The sequence below is a fragment of the Caloenas nicobarica genome, chromosome 11 (assembly GCF_036013445.1).
Source record: "Caloenas nicobarica isolate bCalNic1 chromosome 11, bCalNic1.hap1, whole genome shotgun sequence".
Classification (NCBI taxonomy): Eukaryota; Metazoa; Chordata; class Aves; order Columbiformes; family Columbidae; genus Caloenas; species Caloenas nicobarica.
Genome location: NC_088255.1, coordinates 4,705,562 through 4,722,673, shown reverse-complemented (window position 1 = coordinate 4,722,673; position 17,112 = coordinate 4,705,562). Strand labels below are relative to the sequence as shown.

The window sequence follows — 17,112 nt, the reverse complement described above, 5'->3', positions numbered from 1 at the left end:
GGGGGGACGGGGGTTCGGGTCGGGGGTCGGGAGGCGCAGGCAGCACTGGGGTAGCACTCTGGGTCTCCGCTGTTTGCCTTTAACACTAACTGTACTGTTTTTTCTATTCACGTGTGTCTAGCTACAGGACGTAACATGAAAGGTAGCCTAAAAATAATTAAATTCAAGGGACTTTCTGAAGTCGATGTTTTTAAGTTTTTACATTTAATCTGCTGTTTACCTAAACGGCGGTGTTTAGTTTTGGGGAGGGGGCTGGCAGTGCTGTGCTGCAGGCGAGCTCCAGGGGCAATGCGGGGCTGGTTAGGGGGAGCCCCTCGGGGACAGCCACCCTCCTCCTTGGGGGATCGGCTGCTTGGTTCGGGGGTTGATTCTTTTACTATTATTATTTTTTTTTTAATCAAAGGAATCCTGTTTTTCTCACGCATCACAAAGTAACCATCGGTTGGGTCGGGCTGGCTGGGGGTGGCTCAGCTCGGGGGGCTGAGCCCTGTGCCGTGATGGCTTCCCGACGAGCACCGGGGTCGGGGTGTGCTTTTTTGGGCAAAACCCGCTCCCCGTGGGGTGTGTTGGCGACGGGGGTGTTTTCTCTGCAGCCCGGTGCCGTCTCTGCCTCGTCCTGGGTGTGAGCGGTGCCCAAGCAGCCGCGCTGGCCCCGGCTCTGCCCGCACGGCCGCTCCTGCTGCTCTGCACCCGGATGCTGTTGGAAAAGTTTAAAAGTTTGGGGGAGGAAAAAAAAGGAAATAAAAAAAAGCTACAGGAATAGATAATAGTAAAAAAGAAATCAGTGAACTCTCAAATCTAATTTTTTACTAAATTTTTGATACAGCCTCAAATTGTTTTATTAAAAAAAAAAGACTGAAAACCCGGTGTGCCGCTGCCAGCAGTTTGTACGAGCGAAGCGCCCGGTACCAGCTCCCGGGACCCCCCGCCCTGCCCGGGCCGCCCCCCGCCCGCCCGTCCCTTCACTTTCTATATGTTATTTTTCTCTCCTCCGCTCACTCACGTTGCCGTTGGGTATATTGTGTTTCCCCGGGGGCACGTTCGGGAGCAGCGATCACCCGGTGCGGCGGGGGGTCCCGGCGCCCCCCGCAGTGCCCGCACCCCTCCGCTTGCGGGGTGTCCCCGGGGGCTCTCCCGGGCTCCTCGGTGCCGGCCGGGAGGCGGGGGGCGGGTGGGACCGGGGGGCGCTCGCTCCCCACGCCCCGCTGTGCTGTCGGTGTCGCGGGGGCGATTCCCGCGTTGTGTAACGGACCGTGTGTCGGGTCAATAAACCGTGTGCTTTGCCCCCGCGCTGCCTCTGCCGCCGCCGCGGGACGGGACCGGGACACCCCCGGACACCCCGGACCCTCCGGACACCCGGGACACCCCGGACACCCCGGACCCTCCGGACACCCGGGACACCCCGGACACCCCCGGACCCCCGGGACACCCCGGACCCTCCGGACACCCCGGACACCCGGGACACCCCGGACCCTCCGGACACCCCGGACACCCGGGACACCCCGGACCCTCCGGGCGGGGCGGCGGGAGCGCAGCGCCCCCTGCCGGCGGGAGCCGGGCTTCACGCTTCCGGTCGGCGCGGCGCGTGGCGTCACCGCGCCCGTCCCGGCCCCGCCCCGGAGGGGCGGCCGCGCTGCGCCGCCATGTCGGGAGCGGCGGGACCGGGCCGTTCCCCGCTGCCCTGCGCCCCTCGCCCCGCCGTCCCGCTCCAGCTGGGCGGGGGGACCGAGGCGGCGCGGCCCGGCGTCGCCGTCATCGACATCCGTTTCCCCCGCGGTGCCGCCGCCGACGTGAGTGTGGCCCGGCCCGTGCGGGGGTGCCGGTACCGGTGTGGGCAGGGGGGTGGTCCCGGTGGGGGATGCGGGGGTGGTGCCCGTCCGGCAGCGGTACGGTGGGGGCGGCAGCGGCCCTGGTTGGGGGGGGATGCCGGGGTGTGTACCGGTACCGGTGCAGGGAGCGGGGCCGGTAGGGGCGGCGGATGCCGGTGCCGGGGTATTGCCGGGGGTAGCACCTGTACCGGGGCTGGGCGGGGCAGCCGGTGCGGGAGGACTGGGCGATGATGCCGGCCCCGGGGTGGGGATGGTGGTGCCCGTGCCGGTCCCTGTACGGGCGGGCTGGGCGATGGGACCGGCGCCGGAGCGGGAGGGGTGGGTGATGGTACCGGTACCGGCGCCGGAGCGGGAGGGGTGGGTGATGGTGCCGGTGCCGGAGCGGGAGGGGTGGGTGACGATGCCAGCCCCGGGGTGCGGGAGGGGTGTCGGTGCCGGTGCGGGGCTGATGCCGCCGTCCTGCAGGTGCAGGAGATCGTCTTCAGGAACTTCTACACGGCGTTCCTGAGCGTGCGGGTGCAGCGGCCCGGCCCCGGCGGCCCCCGCCGCTGGGTGACCTGCCTGCGGGACCACCGCCTCATGCCCTGTCCCCACACCGAGGAGGGCTCCCAGGACTACTTCTCCCTCCACCGCCACCAGGTCGGCACTGCCGGGATGTCACCCGTGCCTCCGTGGATCCCCCCTCTTTGCCTGCACCCCAGGATGGTTCCCGGTCCCCAGGGCCCTGTGCTGATTCCCCCCATGCAGTCCTGCCTGTGCCCCGCTCTGCCCAGACAGCCACCACAGGGTGACGTTTCCCTCATGCTCCTTCCATCTAGGGTGGGTTGGGTTGTTTTGGGAGCAAACTCCAAAAGCTGCCCCGGAGCAGCACCAACCTGGCCCCCCTGGCAGCAACAGTTTCCCCCGTCCTCGTCCCGACAGATGCTGTGTGACATGGACCAGGTGACAGCGGTGCGGTTGATCCTGCGGCAGCCCTCCCCAGTCTGGCTCCACTTCACCATTGAGGAGCTGCAGATTTTCCCCCCCGGACAGAAGGTGAGCGGGTGCTGGTGCTGCCCTCCCTGCCAGGCGCGGGCAGGAGCTCCAGGACACGCCACCATCCCCAGCCCTGCGCCTGGCATTGCTCCCCGCAGCTCTAGGGGCTTCAGGCACCCTCCAGAGGACACAGGGCTGTGGGTCCGACTCCTTGTCCTTCACTGGGGCACTTGTGGTCCCCTTGCGCGCTCTGGGCCGGGCGAGGGGCTGGGGCTGGCTGGAGCAGTCCCAGCCCTGCCCATTTTGGAGGTGGGTGTCTGTCCGAGCAGCAAGATGGAGCTGGATGTTCCCGCAACAAACTATGGTTTGCAAACATCCACCCTAAACACAAAATTTCCTTTAATAACGGTAAAGCAGTACTTGTACCCATACCAATATAAATACGGGTGGGCTCCAAACTGCAGTGTGCTCCATGGTGTGGCGGATGAGGGTGGGCTCAGGAACACCGCTTCTGTGACCCTCTGCATCTATTTCAGAGCCCCCAGAAGGATTTCCCCTCCTGGCTCTCCCAGCTGACCCCTCCGGAGCAGCCAGCCAGCCTGCACGGGGTGAGTGATCCCTGCTGAGGTGTTGTGGGGAAGGAGGGACCTGTGTGGGATGCCAGCTGTGTGTGTGGGGGGGTGTCCCTTGTGAGGCTGCTGGTCCCATCCCTGCCCTGTCAGCTCCAGGCCCTGACCAGGAACAGCTGTGGATCCCTGAAATGCCCTGCCTTGGGCTGGGAGTAGTTTGCAGCATTGAGAAGAAAACTGTCTCCATAAGGATGTGTGATTTAAGGTGACACTTAAGTCTACCTGCCTCTAGTCTGGGGACAGGAACGTCCTTGTGGGAGCGATGGGCGCGCAGCATTGCTCAGCTGGCAGGTGAGATGTGTGGGGACAGGGTGGCCTGGCTGGTCCCCAGCGCTTTGCAGAGCATGCGTCCTGGGGAGCACGTTGCCCAGCCAGGGTGGCATGCAGGCAGAGGGAGCTCACAGCTGTGGTGCATGTTCATAGCTTGCGAGCCACATCTGCCCGGCCGGCAGCCTTTGGTGAGCAAAGCCCAGCAGGAGCAGGGCAGAGCGGGCAGCTGGCTTGGCCACAGAAACCTGTGGGATCAGCCGCTGGCGTTGCCTGTAGGAGCAGGCTGTGCCAGGAGTGGTGCCACACTGCCAGCACCGCCGGGACAGTTCTGGCGCTGGGCTTTGGGGCTACGGAGCTCGCACCACCACGGCGGCAAGGCGTCTTCCAGCCCGGCAGGTCTGGGGGCTCCAGTCCCTGTCGGTTGTCTGGCAGGCGGTGGAGGACACCCAGTCCCTCACTGACTACTTGGATCACATCCCCCTTTGCAAGGGGTGGTCTGGGGGAGATGCTGGGAGGTGCTCCAGGCTCAGCCGTTCCCAGCATCACCACAAGGCAGCCACCAGCAGCTCGCTGCAGAGTTTGCCCCAGCCTGGAGAGCTGCTGCTGAGCTTGTGGGTCCTCGGGGGAACCAGCCCCTGCAGCGAGGTTTCTGCCACCAAGCCTGGGGAGTGCAGCGCAGGGAGGCTTTTGAGAAACTCTGGACTGCGCGATTAGGTTTCTAATCATTAGCCAGAGGTCTGCTTTCTGTCCTCGCCCTGGACATCTGCCAGCAGACATGGGCTGCGTCAGCGCCACGGCCCCCAGGGCTCAGGGTCACACGTTTCCTCAGCTGCCTGTTTTCCTAGCGCGGTGCCCTGCTCACCCTGTGTTGGGAAACCATTGGCAGATTGTGAGTGTGGGCACTATCATGATAGCTCTCTGGGGAGCACAGCCATCCAGCCACAGCGCTGCCTGAGCCCAGGGTGACCAGCCCATCCGGGCCATCCCTGTTCCACAGCACTGTGCCCCCTTCTTTCCAGGAGCTCCCTGACCCAGAGAAGGTGTCGACCGAGGTCCAGCAGATGTGGGTGCTGACAGAGGTGATCCGGGCTCGCCAGGCAGCTGCCCGCATCGGGCGCTTCGACGTGAGTCCTGCCGCCCTGCCCGCGGGGCTCTGGCCTCACCGCATGGCCAGGGGAGCCCTCCCGGAGGGCCTGCTTCCGACGGGACAGGGGTTTGGAGGGGCGTACCCCAGCAAAGCGATGGTGCTGTGCAGGGACTGACGGCTTCTCTCTGTTTCCAGGTGGACGGCTGCTACGATATCAACCTGCTCTCCTACACATGAGCTCCACTGGCGCTGGCTGGACGAAGCTGGTCCCTCTGTGCTCCCAGGGACCGAACAGGCTCCTCGGCTCCTGCATGAGCCTTTGTCCCCGCGGCCCGGGGGAGGTTCCAGGCCCTGCCCATGCCCCTGCCCCTACTACTCCCGCGCTGGCTGGCAGTGGCGGCAGCGCTGCTGCCCCGGAGCCCTGTGAGCCTGTCCCAGCCCGGTGCCCTCCAGCCGCTGTGGCTCTGCTGCTGGTGTGTCCCGTGCTGCTGGGGGCAGAGCCCGGAGCCCCCACCCCACGTCTGCCCCGGAGCGGCCGCTGGCGCTGCTTGCAGGACAAGGCTCCGCGAACAAGGCGCTGCTGGGTCTGGCGTCCGCCATGCTCGGTGGACCGAGGCGGCGGCGGGAAAGCCTCGGTCACCACTAAAAGCTGCTACATTGTCCAGCGTGTGCCTGCCTGTCTCTTTTGGGGCGGGGGTGGGGGCGGGATGGCCGTGGCCGGCCAGGACCCGCAGCCGGCACCCCCCCGGGCCGGCGGCGGGGGAGGCGGTGCCGGTGTGCGGGGCGGAGCGGGGGCCGGCCGGACTCCATGTCCCAGGGGCCCCGGGGCCAGGCCGGGCCGTACCGGGCACGGAGGATGCTGCGGGCGGGCTGCCGCGCCGCGCTGCCTCGCCGCCCCCAGGGCTCGGCGCCGCTGACCGGGGCCGGGGGGGCCGAGGCGGGGCTGAGGCGGACGCCGCTGGACGCGCTGCACCGGTCCCGGGGCGGGCGGATGGTGCCGTTCGCCGGCTGGAGCCTGCCGCTGCACTACGGACAGGGCCACCTCCAGTCCCACCTGCACACCCGCCGCCGCTGCTCCCTCTTCGACGTCTCCCACATGCTGCAGGTAACCGGGATGGGATGAGGGGGTTGAGGATGGGGGCCACCCACAGTGCCTCACACACCCCCGGCCCTTTCCAGACCCGGGTGTACGGCCGGGACCGCATCAGGTTCATGGAGAGCCTGGTGGTGGGGGACATCGCCGAGCTGAAGCCAGGACAGGTATGGGGGCACTAAGGGGGAACCAGGCGCCTGGCAGGGCCACAGGTCCCCAGGGACACCCCGGGTGGGCAGGGGGGACAGGCAACCTGCCCATGCTCCCAAGGGTCATGTCCGCAGGGCACCCTGACGCTGCTCACCAACGAGAGGGGTGGCATCGTGGATGACCTCATTGTCACCAACACATCGGAAGATCACCTCTATGTGGTGTCCAATGCCGGCTGCGCCGACAAGGACTTGGCCATCATGAGGGTACGGCACTGCCCAAGCCCCGCGGGAGGTGGGGACGCACAGTGGGAATGAGTCCTCCCACCTTTTGGTGACGTCTGTGGCTGCGCAGGGTGAGGTGGCCACAGCCACGGGGGGGCTGGCACCAGTCCGGCCCCCACACCAACAGCCCGCTGTCACCCTGGCAGGGCAGAGCGGCGGAGCTGCAGGCCACCGGCAATGACGTCCACCTGGAGGTGTCAGACAACGCGCTGCTGGCTCTGCAAGGTAGCAGAGGCCCCGCACGGGCCTGCTCTCCTCCAGGTCCTTGCCCGATGGATGTCAGTGTCCTCCCCCCGTCCCCTCCCTTCCCCGGACACTGCCGTCCCCCAAAGCCACCTGTCTCCTCAGGTCCCTCCATGGCACGAGTGCTGCAGGCGGGGCTGTCGGATGACCTGGCCAAGCTCTCCTTCATGAACAGCATCACCACAACAGTCTTCGGCGTGCCGGGCTGCCAGGTCACACGCTGTGGCTACACCGGCGAGGATGGCGTGGAGGTACCCCAGGAGCTGCACCAGCACCCCCACTGCAATCCTGAGGGTAATGTTGTGTCCCCTGACCCTGCCCCTGTCCCCACACAGATCTCAGTGCCTGTGGGGCAGGCGGTGGAGCTGGCCGAGCGGCTGCTGGGTGTCCCCGATGTGTGGCCGGCGGGGCTGGCAGCCAGGGACAGCCTGCGTCTGGAGGCTGGGCTCTGCCTCTACGGCAACGACATCGATGAGACCACCACGCCTGTCGAGGCTGGGCTGCTGTGGACCTTGGGTAGGTCAGGGCCATGTCTGCCCCCACCTCCTCCTTGGGGTGGGGAGAGCAGCCCCATGTCCCCAGGGGGTTTGAGGGGACCAGGTCATCGCCGACCCTCACCCATCTCTGCCTCACAGGGAAGCGCCGGCGCGCGGCCATGGACTTCCCTGGTGCGGCTATCATCATGGCACAAGTGAAAGAGAAGCCAAAGCGCAAACGCGTGGGGCTGACATCGGAGGGACCCCCCATCCGTCCCCACACAGCCATCCTAGGCCCTGAGGGCAACCCTGTGGGTAGGTGGGGGCAACAGGGATGGTACAGACAGGGCTCCGAGCTGTGCCCATGGCAGGGGAGGGGGCTGGGGCTGCCAGCCCCTGCTCACCTCCTCACATCCCCATGTCCCCAGGCACAGTGACCAGCGGCTGCCCCTCGCCCTCCCTGGGTAAGAACATCGCCATGGGTTACGTGCAGGCGGCGCACAGCCGGGCCGGCACCGCGCTCACCGTCGAGGTGCGGAAGAAGCAGCACCCGGCCCTTGTCACCAAGATGCCCTTCGTGCCCACCCAGTACTACACGGCCAAGTGAGGCCGGCGCCCACCGCAAGCACGGTACCCCAGCCCCAATAAATGTCCCTGCCCCTTCTCCTGGCTTCCTCTCTGGTGACGGCAAAGCACGGGGCAGCAGGTGGGGCACAGAGCTTTAATGGAGCAGGCAGTTCCCAGCGGGTCCCGGCACTTCTCACTCCCGGTGCGTCTTCGCTGGCTCCACTGTCGAGCCCTCCCTGCAAGAGAGGGGCAGCATGAGTGGTGCTGGGGCAGCAGCTGGCATGACACCCTGGCATGACACTCTGGCATGGCACCTCGGCATGGCACCCCAGCGCAGGGGGAGGGCACCCGCCGGCCTACGTGGGCTGGGCAGCACTGGGGCAGCACTTACTGGGGCGTACTGGTCTGGGGGCATGGATGGGAGGGTGCTCACTGGGCTGTACTGGTCTGGGGGTGTAACCAGGAAGATGCTCGCTGGGGCATACTGGTCGGGGGGGCACTAGCTGGGGAGCACCGGTTTGGGCGTGCAGTTGGGAGGGTCTTCGCTGGGCTGTTCTGGGGTGGAGGCAGATGGGCGGGCGCCCACTGGGCTGTACAGCCTGGGGGTGCAGCTGGGGCGGCATGTGCCGGGTGTGCCGCTGCAGGGGTGCAGCCGGGAGGGCGCGGGCCGGGCCGCAGCGGGGCAGGCGGGGCCGGGAGGGCCGCGGGGTTTGCGGTCGCGGGCCCGGTCGCGGTCGGGACTCACCGGGGCGGGCAGTGCCGCTCGGCGGCGCCGTTGCGTCCGGCCGGGCCGGCGGGGGACAGGGAGTGTGCGCGGGGCCGGGCGGGCGCGGGGCCGGGCCCGGAGGCGGTGCCGGGGCCCAGGCCGGGGCCGGTGTCGGGGGGCCGGCGGGCGGCGGGGCCCGTCCGGTAGCAGAGCGCGGCCACCGCCCCACCGTAGGCGCGCCAGGCCAGGCGGACGCCCAGCAGGCTGAGGCCCAGCCAGAGCAGCAGCAGCTGGCACAGCGCGGCCCGCACGTCCTGCGCCGCCCACTCGGCCGCCAGCTCCCGGCCCAGCGCGCCCAGCGCCCGCCACGGCGCCTGCCAGCCCGCCGCCGCCGCCATGGCTGCCCGGCCGGGCGCGGCCCGCGGGGGCGGGGCCGGGCCGGGGGGCGGAGCCTGAGCCGGGAGCGCTTCCTGGGGGCGGGGCCCGAGCGGTGGGCGGGGCCGCCATGGCGGGCAGCAGCGAGGAGGGGCGGTACTCGCGGCAGCTGTGCGTGGGGGGCCGGGACGGGACCGGGGCTGGGACCGGGGCCGGGACCGGGGCCGGGACCGGGACCGGGACCGGGACCGGGGCCGGGGCCGGGGCCGGGCCGGGCCGGGGTGGGGCGGCCCCCGCTGACGGCCCGTGCCCCGCAGGTACGTGCTGGGCGGCGGGGCGCGGCGGCTGGCCGGGGCGGCCGTGCTGGTGTCGGGGCTGCGCGGGACGGGAGCGCAGGTGGCGGCGGCGCTGGTGCTGGCGGGGACCGGGCGCGTCGTCCTGCACGATCGTGGCGTCGTCTGCACCGCCGACCGTAGCCAGCAGGTGCCGGCGGGGGCGGGCAGAGTCCTGGCTATCGGCACGGGGGCGGGTGGGGGTCCCTGTAGCAGATACAGGTGCAGGTGAGGGCCTCGGTGACAGGGGTGGGTAGGGATGCCGGTAGTGGGTGCAGCCATGGGTGGGGGTACAGACAGGGGTCCTGTTAGCGGGTATGGGTACAGGCAGAGCTCCCACTAATGGGTATAGGTATGGATGGTGGTCCTGTTAATGGGTACAGGTATGGCTGGGGGTCACCATAATGGGTACGGGTAGGGCACCTACTGATGGGTACAGATACAGGTGGGGGTCCCAGTACCAGGTATAGGTGTGGGTGGAGGTCACAGTAATGTGTGTGAGTGCAGCTGGGAGATCCCTATTGCAGGTATGGGTACGGGGTGGGGGCTCTCAGTAATGGGTACAGCTTGGGGGTCTTGCAAGTGTGGGAGTGTGGAATGGGAGGTCCCTGTCATGAGTGTGGCCCAGGGTGCCCCTCATTGTCCCAGGTAGGGCCCATGGAGTATCCTGTGTCATGGGTATGGTCGTCAGCAGAGGGTCCCCCACCAGTGCAGGCAGAGCCCTGTGGAGCACCCCACTGTGGTGAGCAGCACTGCAAACCCGTGGGGTGCCCTGGTATGTGCCCACCCTACAGTTCCTTCTGGGAGAGAGTGATGTTGGCCAGAACCGTGCGGAGGCATCCCAGCAGGCCCTGGCCGAGCTGAACCCCTGTGTGGCGGTGGCAGCTCACACCGGGGAGCTGTCGGAGGCTTTCCTCGCCTCCTTCCAGGTGAGCCTTTGCCCCCACACCCCAGGGCCCCCCAGGATGGTGGTACCTTGCTGACAGCCCTGGTGCAGGTGGTGGTGCTGACTGAGTCCCCGCTGGAGGAGCAGCTCCGCGTCGGGGACTTCTGCCATGCCCAGGGCATCTGCTTCATCGTGGCTGACACCAAGGGACTAGCGGGGTAAGGAGTCTCTGCCGCAGGGTCCTCCCGTGGCTCTGGCTCACTTTGTCCCCAGAGCCCCCAGCCCTGCTCTGCAGCCTGTGTCTCCATCCTGCTGGCGGGGCTGGGACAGGACCTGGCAGCGCTCTGCCAGCTTGGCGAGGCGGCTCCTCCAGGAAACCCCCATCCGTCCTCTCCAGGCAGCTGTTCTGTGACTTTGGGGAGCACTTCATCGTTGATGACCCAGCAGAAGGGGACCTGGAGCGTGCCGCCGTGCAGCACATCTCCCAGGTAGGAGAGCAGCCTCAGCAGGCTCCTTGAAATGCCACTGCTACCTCCGGTGCCTTGATGCCACCCAGGTCTGGTCCCCTGCTCTCACATCACTTCCCCTTCTCAGGGCAACCCAGGTGTGGTGACGTGCATGGGGACAGAGGACAACCGCACCTGCCTCTTCTATGATGGTGACCTGGTGACGTTTTCTGGTGTGGAGGGGATGACGGAGCTGAATGGCCAGGACCCCATCCCCGTGCGTGTGCTGGGTGAGCTGCTCAGGGGGTCCCAGCTGCCCTGGCCCAAGGTCAGGGAACTCGCTGGGTCCTTAGCAGTGACCATGGCATCTGTCCCCCTCTCGTCTCCAGATGGCTTCAGGCTGGAGATCGGTGACACCAGCTCCTTCTCACCCTACCGCTGTGGTGGCTTGGTCTCGCAGGTTCAGCTGCCTGAGGCACACTCCTATGTAAGTCCCCCCATAGCCCCGCGGTGCTGCTGCCCAGGCTGTGGCACTGCTGTGCTGTGCCATGCCCTGGCCCCGGGTAAACACTCGCCCAAGCCCTGGCACTGTGCCGGCAGGAGCCCCTGCGCCAGGCACTAGAAGAGCCCAAGATCCGGGTGGCAAATCCCGAGGAGCTGCCGCGCAGCCGCAGCCTGCACGCTGCCTTCCGGGCCCTGCACGCTTTCCGCAGGGAGCAGGGTCACCTGCCCCGGCCCAGGGCACAGGTGAGTCCCCATCCTGCCCCTGCCTGTCCCCTCCAGCCCCCTGCCACCCTGCCCAGGGCTGCCCTCACCCCTCTGCCCACAGGCAGACGCTGAGCGGATGCTGGAGCTGGCGCGGAGCCTGGGGACACAGCAGAGTCCCCTGGACGAGGACGTCGTGCGAGCCTTTGCCAGTGTGAGCGCGGGGGACCTGTGCCCCATGGCCGCCGTAGTCGGGGCCGTGGCAGCCCAGGAGGTGCTGAAGGTGAGCGGGATGGGGGTCCCGGGCCCTGAGGTCCCGCTGGTCACACTCTGCTTGGCTGCCCAGTGGCGTTTGGTGACCACGAGAGGGCACTTGCTGCCTGCCTGGGGACGCCAGGCCGGGCAGCAGCGCTGGGTTGGGGTGCAGGGGGACCCCGCTGGCCTGAGAGCCGACAGATCCCGTTCTCCCCAGGCCATCACCGGGAAGTTCCTGCCCCTGGACCAGTGGTTGTACTTTGACGCCCTGGAGTGCCTGGCGCTGGAGGGGGCTGCGCGGGTGACAGAGGAGGACTGTGCCCCGGTGAGAGCATGGGCCGAGCTCCTCCTGGGCACCGGGGGTGCTGCGGACACCCACACTTAGGCAGTTCCTCTGTCCTGGCAGAGGGGCTCTCGCTACGATGGCCAGATCGCTGTCTTTGGGGCCGCCTTCCAGGAGCAACTGGGCCGCCAGAAGTACTTAGTGGTGAGCTGGGCTGGGTGCTGTGGCGCTGGGAGAGGCTGCGGAGCGGCCGACCAGTGCGCAGGGAGCTGCAGCCGCTCTGCCCTGGCAGGTGGGAGCCGGCGCCATCGGCTGCGAGCTGCTGAAAAACTTTGCCATGATGGGGATGGCAGCAGGGCCAGGGGGCGACCTCATCGTCACCGACATGGACACTGTTGCCCTGTCCAACCTCCATCGGCAGTTCCTCTACCGTTCAGCAGATATATCAGTGAGATGCCACAAGGCACCCTGGCTGTCCTGGGGGCTCCCTGGGTCTGTGGGGTGGGGGAGAACTGACCATCCCCTCTGCCCTGGCAGAAGCCGAAGTCGGCAGTGGCTGCTGCGGCCGTGCGGCGCATGAACCCCAACGTCAGAGTGACGGCTCACCAGAACCAGCTGGGACCTGCCACCGAGCTGATCTATGGGGATGACTTCTTCCAGCGCCTGGATGGAGTCACCAGTGCTCTGGACACACTGGAGGCCCGTGAGTGCTGGGAAGAGGAAGGGGGCTGAGCCCCAAGATGTGACCCCAGCTCCTCAGCACCCCTGGCTCCCCGCAGGTGCCTATTTGGAGAGCCGCTGCCTCCGCTGCCGCACACCACTGCTGGACTCAGGCACAGAGGGGCCACGGGGGAACGTGCTGGTCATGGTGCCCCCCCTGACCAAGCCGCTGGGGCCAGCTGGCACCACCAGGGATGGCACGTTCCCTCTCTGCACCCTGCGGTACTTCCCCCGCACCATCCAGCACACGCTGCAGGTAGGCTGTGCCACGCCAGCACCCAGCGAGGAAGCCCTAGCACCTTTGTCTTCCTTTCCCGTTTCCCCCTCCGGCCATGTCCAGTCGGGCAGGATATGGCCCCAGCTGCTTCCTGCTGGCAGCCCGAGCTCTGCTTCTGGTCCTGGCCCCAGCACAGCTTTTCCCTACCCCTGTGCTTGGGCTAGAGGTCCCGGGGGCACAAGGAGGGAGAGTCCCAGTGCTCAACCCCTGTTCCTTCTCTGCAGTGGGCCCGCGATGAGTTTGAGGGGCTCTTCCAGCTGCCAGCGGAGCACGTCAACCGATTCATGGAGTGAGTGGGCTTGGGGAAGCAGCGCTGGGAGAGAGCTGCCAGCCCTGCTGGGGTGCTGCCTGTCGGGGCTGGGGAGAGGGAGACAGACCGCTGCATCCCACCCAGGGCGTCCACGGTATTGCTCAGGTGAGCAGCAGTGGCAGTGCCTGGTTTTGCAGAGACCCAACTTTCCCAGAGCAGCTGCCGGCAGGGAAGGCCCTGGAGGTCCTGGAGCAAGTGCAGAGCAGCCTGCGGGAGCGGCCACGGGACTGGCGGGACTGTGTGCGCTGGGCCCGCCGGCACTGGCAGAGCTGCTACCATGATGCCATCGCTCAGTTGCTGCACAACTTCCCCCCAGAGCACGTGAGCCCAGCGCCCATGGGGCTGGTGCCCCCTGCACCTTGTCCCCTACAACGGCTGCCCCACCACAGGCACACTTGAGCCTGACTCTGCTCTTCCCTGTGCCAGGAAACCAGCCCGGGTGTCCCCTTCTGGGCAGGGGACAGGAGTTGTCCCCATCCGCTGACATTCAACCCTGAAAATGTGAGTGCAAATGAGAGCTGTGTGGTCCCCCACCGGGGCCGGCACAGGCAGGGGCAGAGCTGAGCCTGTGCTGGGGTACAGGGGATTCTGAACTGTCACAGCCTGTTCGGGGCTGCTAGTCTGTCCATGTCCCCTGGTCGAGACGCTGCTGGCCCCCACTGCTGGGGACAGCACACATGTGCTCTGGTGGCCAGAGGCGAAGAGGCACCTCCATCCCCACCTCGGGGCGAAGCCAGGCTGCTCTGCCCACTCGTGGCAGTACAGGCAGCCTTTGCCCACGTGAGCTTGTGGCCCTGTGCCCCATGGCCCCCGCTCTGCCCCACAGGACACCCACCTGGAGTACATCCTGGCTGCTGCCCACCTTTTTGCCCAAGTATACAAAGTGCCGCCATGTAGTGACCGGGCAGCCGCCCAGACCATCCTCTGCAGCGTGGTCCTGCCACCTTTCACACCCCAGGAGGGGCTCCAGATCCCCCTTGCAGAGGAGCAGGAGGAGGTGCAGGAGCCTGCGGGTGAGGCTTGTCATTTCTCTGGGTCCCCAGGTCCAGCCTGGTGGTGGTGCGGCTGTGGTACTGGTCATGCCCTGGTGCCCAGGAGGACCTGGACCCAGAGTGGGGGCAGCATGCTCTCCGGGGCCATGCTCCCCGCAGTGCTACGGTGCAGGGGTACCACCCCTGTGACCGTCCCTGTGCCCCCAGACTGTGAGCGGCTGGCGGAGCTCACCTGGGACCTGGTGCAGCAGAGACAGGAGCTGGTAGGGGGTGAGGAGGCGCAAGTGCCCCTGATGGAGCCCATCCACTTTGAGAAGGTACCAGGGCCAGGCAGGTGGCCCCACTCAGCTCCAGGGGTTGGTGGCTGCTAGTCCATGTGGGACAGCAATGTCCCAATGAGACACTAATGTCCCCACACTCTTCTCTGTAGGACGACGACATCCACGTGAACTTTATCACAGCAGCATCCAACCTGCGTGCAGAGAACTACGGCATCACCCCCGCTGACTGGCTGACGGTGAGAGGGGCAGCCTGGGGGGTCAAGGGTCCTCGTTCCATGCGGGGCAGCCGGTGACATCCCTCCTGTCCTCAGAGCAAGCGGATCGCTGGGCGGATCGTGCCTGCCATCATCACCACCACAGCGGCCGTGGCGGGGCTGGCGTGCCTGGAGGTCTACAAGCTGGTGTGGGCATGCCGGGACCTCGGGTGCTACCGCAACAGCAACTTGAGCCTGTCTGCCTGCCTGCTGCTCCGCATCCAGCCCCCGCCACCCCCCACATACCGGGTAGGACCCTCTCCCCCGGGGCAGGGCAGGTTGGGGTGCCCAGGGGTCTCAGGGTGCTCCAGCCCCCAGTGGCAGCTGCCGTGGGGTGATGCCAGGGGGACTCAGGAGCAGGGAGGTGGCCATGCAGGGGGAGCAGCCCTGGCCGTGGGGCTCTGGAAATGGATGTGGGTGCCGCGATGAGCTGGGCATGCCACCGGGCACTGAGGAACTGGCCCCTTCCTGCCGCCACCCCCCAGCACCGAGCGGCTGCCGCTGTCACACTGGCCCCGGCTTTGGGCCCAACTGGGATGCTCTGGGGCGCCTGTGGGGCTGAGGCAGCCACGCCACCCCATGGCGGGCCCCACAGCGAGCCCCATGGCCACGGGACAGGGCTGCGGCAGCCGCGCACATCTGGTTTATGGAAACCAGCTGCAGCAGCCGGAGAGCAGCTGGCACCCGGCCGGGAAGGGCCGTCCTGGGGGGAGCGGGGCCGGGGGTCCCGGTGGCGGGGGGCCAGGCTGCAGCCGTACTGCTGGGGAGGGAGAGCGGGAGTGGAGGCAGGCCCAGATTGGGACCGTCTGGGCGATAGAGGCCCCTTTGTCTGGGGGTTTATGGCGTGCGAGGCGAGGCAGCCCTTCCGGCGTGGCAGGAAGCGCCGATTGGAACCAGATTGGCCCGAGGGGCCCAGGGCCAGGGGCAGGAAGAGGGGGAGGGAAGCGCCTCCACCGCCTGGCCGGGCTCCGACACCGCTTCGGGCTGCCCAGCCTCCCTGCGGCCCCCTCACACCCCACAGGCTGCCCAGCCCTGTGCTGTCCTGGCTGTGGTGCCCCCATGTTGGCACCATCCCTGGGTGGAGGGTGCTGCTGGGGCTGGCCGTGCCCTCGGGTCCCCGCAGCAGCGCCCAGCACCTCCATGTCCCACGGCGAGGATGCCCGGTGCGATGTTTCGTGCCCAGCCGCTTGGCCGTGGTGGGAGCACGTGTCCACCAGGCTCGCTTGGCGTGACCTGTGGTCCTACGGGGGCCTGGAGAGCCTGCCTTGGTGGCAGCCTCAGCCCGAGGGATGTGCTTTCCGGGGCGCTGGGACGGGCAGTGGCATTCCTCTGTAGCCGCCGGCCGGTGAGGATGGGGTTAAGCCCTTTCTACCTGGTGGGATCAGTGCAGGCAGCAGGAGGCAGGAGGTGAGAAGGCAGCAGAAGGCAGGAGGAGAGGGTGGCCAGGTGCGAACGCCCCTTCCTGCGTGGGGCTGGCGCTGCCTGCGGCGAGGGCAGATGGCTGGGCAGCCGCGCCAGACGGCGCGGGGCCGCATCCAGCACTCAGCCCCGAGGTCGGCGCCTTGCTGGCCCCCTCCAGCCGGAGCTGAGGTCGGGGGGCCACCGGTGTGAGAAGAGGCGATTGTGCAGGACTGGGCAGCGCTTCAATGGTCCTTTGTGTGCCCTTCCTGGCCCGGGGCTGGGGGCAGCGCCGGCCCCACGCCAACCCTGGCCCCTGCCGTGCTGGGGGGATGGCTGTGCTCCCCATTGCGCCTGCGGTCCTCCCGTCCCCCTGTCCCTAGGCTGATCCCTTTGCCTGCCCTGCTGTACCCCAGCGCTTGTGCCCTGCCAGTCCCTGCCCCATGGGGCTGGGCAGCCGGGGTGTGGGGTGCCAGTGCGTGCTGCTACCCCATGCTTTCCCTTGCAGTACGGTGGGCGGGAGTGGAGCTGCTGGGACCGGCTGGAGATGCAGGCGGTTGGCGCAGACGGGCGGGAGATGACGGTGCAGGAGGTGCTAGACTGGCTGCAGGTGAGCCCAGCACCAGCGGCACCCAGACGGGTCACCCTGAGGGGGTGCAGGGCCAGATCCTGACACCCATCTCTTGCAGAGGACACACGGCTGGACCGTGACCACGCTACTGCGTGGCCACACCGTGCTCTATGACAGGGAGGAGGACGAGGAGACACGGGCCCGACAGCTGGCGCAAAGGTAGGTCCATGGCTCCGAGGCCCAATCCTGTCCGGGGGGGGCTGCCAGACCCCTTTTCCTCCATCCTGAGCCATTCCAGCTGCAGCGCAGCTCCCAGCCGGCTGCTGGATAAACATCCTGCCGGCAGCATTTCCCGCGGCGGGACCCCTGCCCGGCCCCTTGCTGCCGACCCCTGTGTCCCCCCAGCCTGTCCGGGAGCCCCACGGGGCCCTTAGGCCCCCGCGGGGCTCCCGGCCAGGCTGCGGGGACAAACCAGCGTCCTCAAAACCCCCTTTCCCTGCTACAGGTTATCAGAAAACCTGGAGGATGCTGGGGGGCCGTGGCAGCGGGAGCTGGAGCTGTACTATGTGTGTGAGGGAGAGGATGCTGAGGCTGAAGATGCCCGTCCCCCTCTCCTCTGCTCCCTACCCTGAGTAGGGGGCCAGCACCCCCCAAGCCTGTGGAATAAAAGCTGCAGAATGAGCTCTGGTGCATTGGCTCTCGTCGCAAAAAAAACCCT

The 17,112-nt window shown here is 67.5% G+C and overlaps 4 protein-coding genes across 5 annotated transcripts; 3 read left to right on the top strand and 1 right to left on the bottom strand.

Annotated features, from left to right (window-relative positions):
• The first annotated feature begins 1,634 nt into the window (after positions 1-1,634).
• On the top strand, positions 1,635-5,452 carry NICN1 (nicolin 1, tubulin polyglutamylase complex subunit). 2 transcript variants are annotated; one of them, XR_010606814.1, is made up of 6 exons: positions 1,635-1,790; positions 2,295-2,468; positions 2,751-2,864; positions 3,341-3,412; positions 3,527-3,724; positions 4,723-4,793. XR_010606814.1 is itself a non-coding variant. In XM_065642666.1 (6 exons), exons 1-6 carry the CDS (start codon positions 1,644-1,646, stop codon positions 5,025-5,027), a joined length of 654 nt encoding a protein of 217 aa, XP_065498738.1. In that variant the 5' UTR covers positions 1,635-1,643; the 3' UTR covers positions 5,028-5,452. The 2 variants fall into 2 exon arrangements, 1 of the variants encoding a protein (XP_065498738.1); XM_065642666.1 differs by lacking the exon at positions 3,527-3,724 and adding an exon at positions 4,986-5,452 and having other exon boundaries at positions 4,723-4,827.
• Positions 5,453-5,616: 164 nt separating this feature from the next.
• On the top strand, positions 5,617-7,768 carry AMT (aminomethyltransferase). Its single transcript, XM_065642638.1, has 8 exons — positions 5,617-5,895; positions 5,970-6,050; positions 6,168-6,299; positions 6,464-6,542; positions 6,666-6,811; positions 6,896-7,076; positions 7,196-7,351; positions 7,465-7,768. Exons 1-8 carry the CDS (start codon positions 5,647-5,649, stop codon positions 7,641-7,643), a joined length of 1,203 nt encoding a protein of 400 aa, XP_065498710.1. The 5' UTR covers positions 5,617-5,646; the 3' UTR covers positions 7,644-7,768.
• TCTA (T cell leukemia translocation altered) lies at positions 7,750-8,739 on the bottom strand. The gene is made up of 2 exons (XM_065642639.1): positions 8,349-8,739; positions 7,750-7,839 (listed from the first exon to the last, which is right to left on the bottom strand). Exons 1-2 carry the CDS (start codon positions 8,705-8,707, stop codon positions 7,797-7,799), a joined length of 402 nt encoding a protein of 133 aa, XP_065498711.1. The 5' UTR covers positions 8,708-8,739; the 3' UTR covers positions 7,750-7,796.
• Positions 8,740-8,787: 48 nt separating this feature from the next.
• Positions 8,788-17,088, top strand: UBA7 (ubiquitin like modifier activating enzyme 7). Its single transcript, XM_065642710.1, has 24 exons — positions 8,788-8,855; positions 9,002-9,167; positions 9,811-9,945; positions 10,014-10,120; positions 10,300-10,390; positions 10,497-10,638; positions 10,738-10,835; positions 10,949-11,095; positions 11,178-11,336; positions 11,526-11,633; positions 11,715-11,795; positions 11,884-12,039; positions 12,129-12,294; positions 12,371-12,567; positions 12,813-12,877; positions 13,036-13,219; positions 13,325-13,399; positions 13,725-13,911; positions 14,098-14,207; positions 14,321-14,407; positions 14,483-14,674; positions 16,332-16,433; positions 16,513-16,613; positions 16,900-17,088. Exons 1-24 carry the CDS (start codon positions 8,815-8,817, stop codon positions 17,024-17,026), a joined length of 3,024 nt encoding a protein of 1,007 aa, XP_065498782.1. The 5' UTR covers positions 8,788-8,814; the 3' UTR covers positions 17,027-17,088.
• The last annotated feature ends 24 nt before the right edge of the window (positions 17,089-17,112 follow it).

Coding starts and splice junctions, on each gene's coding strand:
- AMT (XM_065642638.1), top strand. CDS start 5,647: ATGCTGCGGGCGGGCTGCCGCGCCGCGCTGCCTCGCCGCCCCCAGGGC. Junction 6,543..6,665: donor CGCGCTGCTGGCTCTGCAAG/GTAGCAGAGGCC, acceptor CTGTCTCCTCAG/GTCCCTCCATGGCACGAGTG. Junction 6,812..6,895: donor CCGGCGAGGATGGCGTGGAG/GTACCCCAGGAG, acceptor GTCCCCACACAG/ATCTCAGTGCCTGTGGGGCA.
- NICN1 (XM_065642666.1), top strand. CDS start 1,644: ATGTCGGGAGCGGCGGGACCGGGCCGTTCCCCGCTGCCCTGCGCCCCT. Junction 1,791..2,294: donor CCCGCGGTGCCGCCGCCGAC/GTGAGTGTGGCC, acceptor GCCGTCCTGCAG/GTGCAGGAGATCGTCTTCAG. Junction 2,865..3,340: donor TTTTCCCCCCCGGACAGAAG/GTGAGCGGGTGC, acceptor CATCTATTTCAG/AGCCCCCAGAAGGATTTCCC.
- TCTA (XM_065642639.1), bottom strand. CDS start 8,707: ATGGCGGCGGCGGCGGGCTGGCAGGCGCCGTGGCGGGCGCTGGGCGCG. Junction 7,840..8,348: donor GAGCGGCACTGCCCGCCCCG/GTGAGTCCCGAC, acceptor CCTCTCTTGCAG/GGAGGGCTCGACAGTGGAGC.
- UBA7 (XM_065642710.1), top strand. CDS start 8,815: ATGGCGGGCAGCAGCGAGGAGGGGCGGTACTCGCGGCAGCT. Junction 10,836..10,948: donor TGCCTGAGGCACACTCCTAT/GTAAGTCCCCCC, acceptor CTGTGCCGGCAG/GAGCCCCTGCGCCAGGCACT. Junction 13,400..13,724: donor TGACATTCAACCCTGAAAAT/GTGAGTGCAAAT, acceptor TCTGCCCCACAG/GACACCCACCTGGAGTACAT.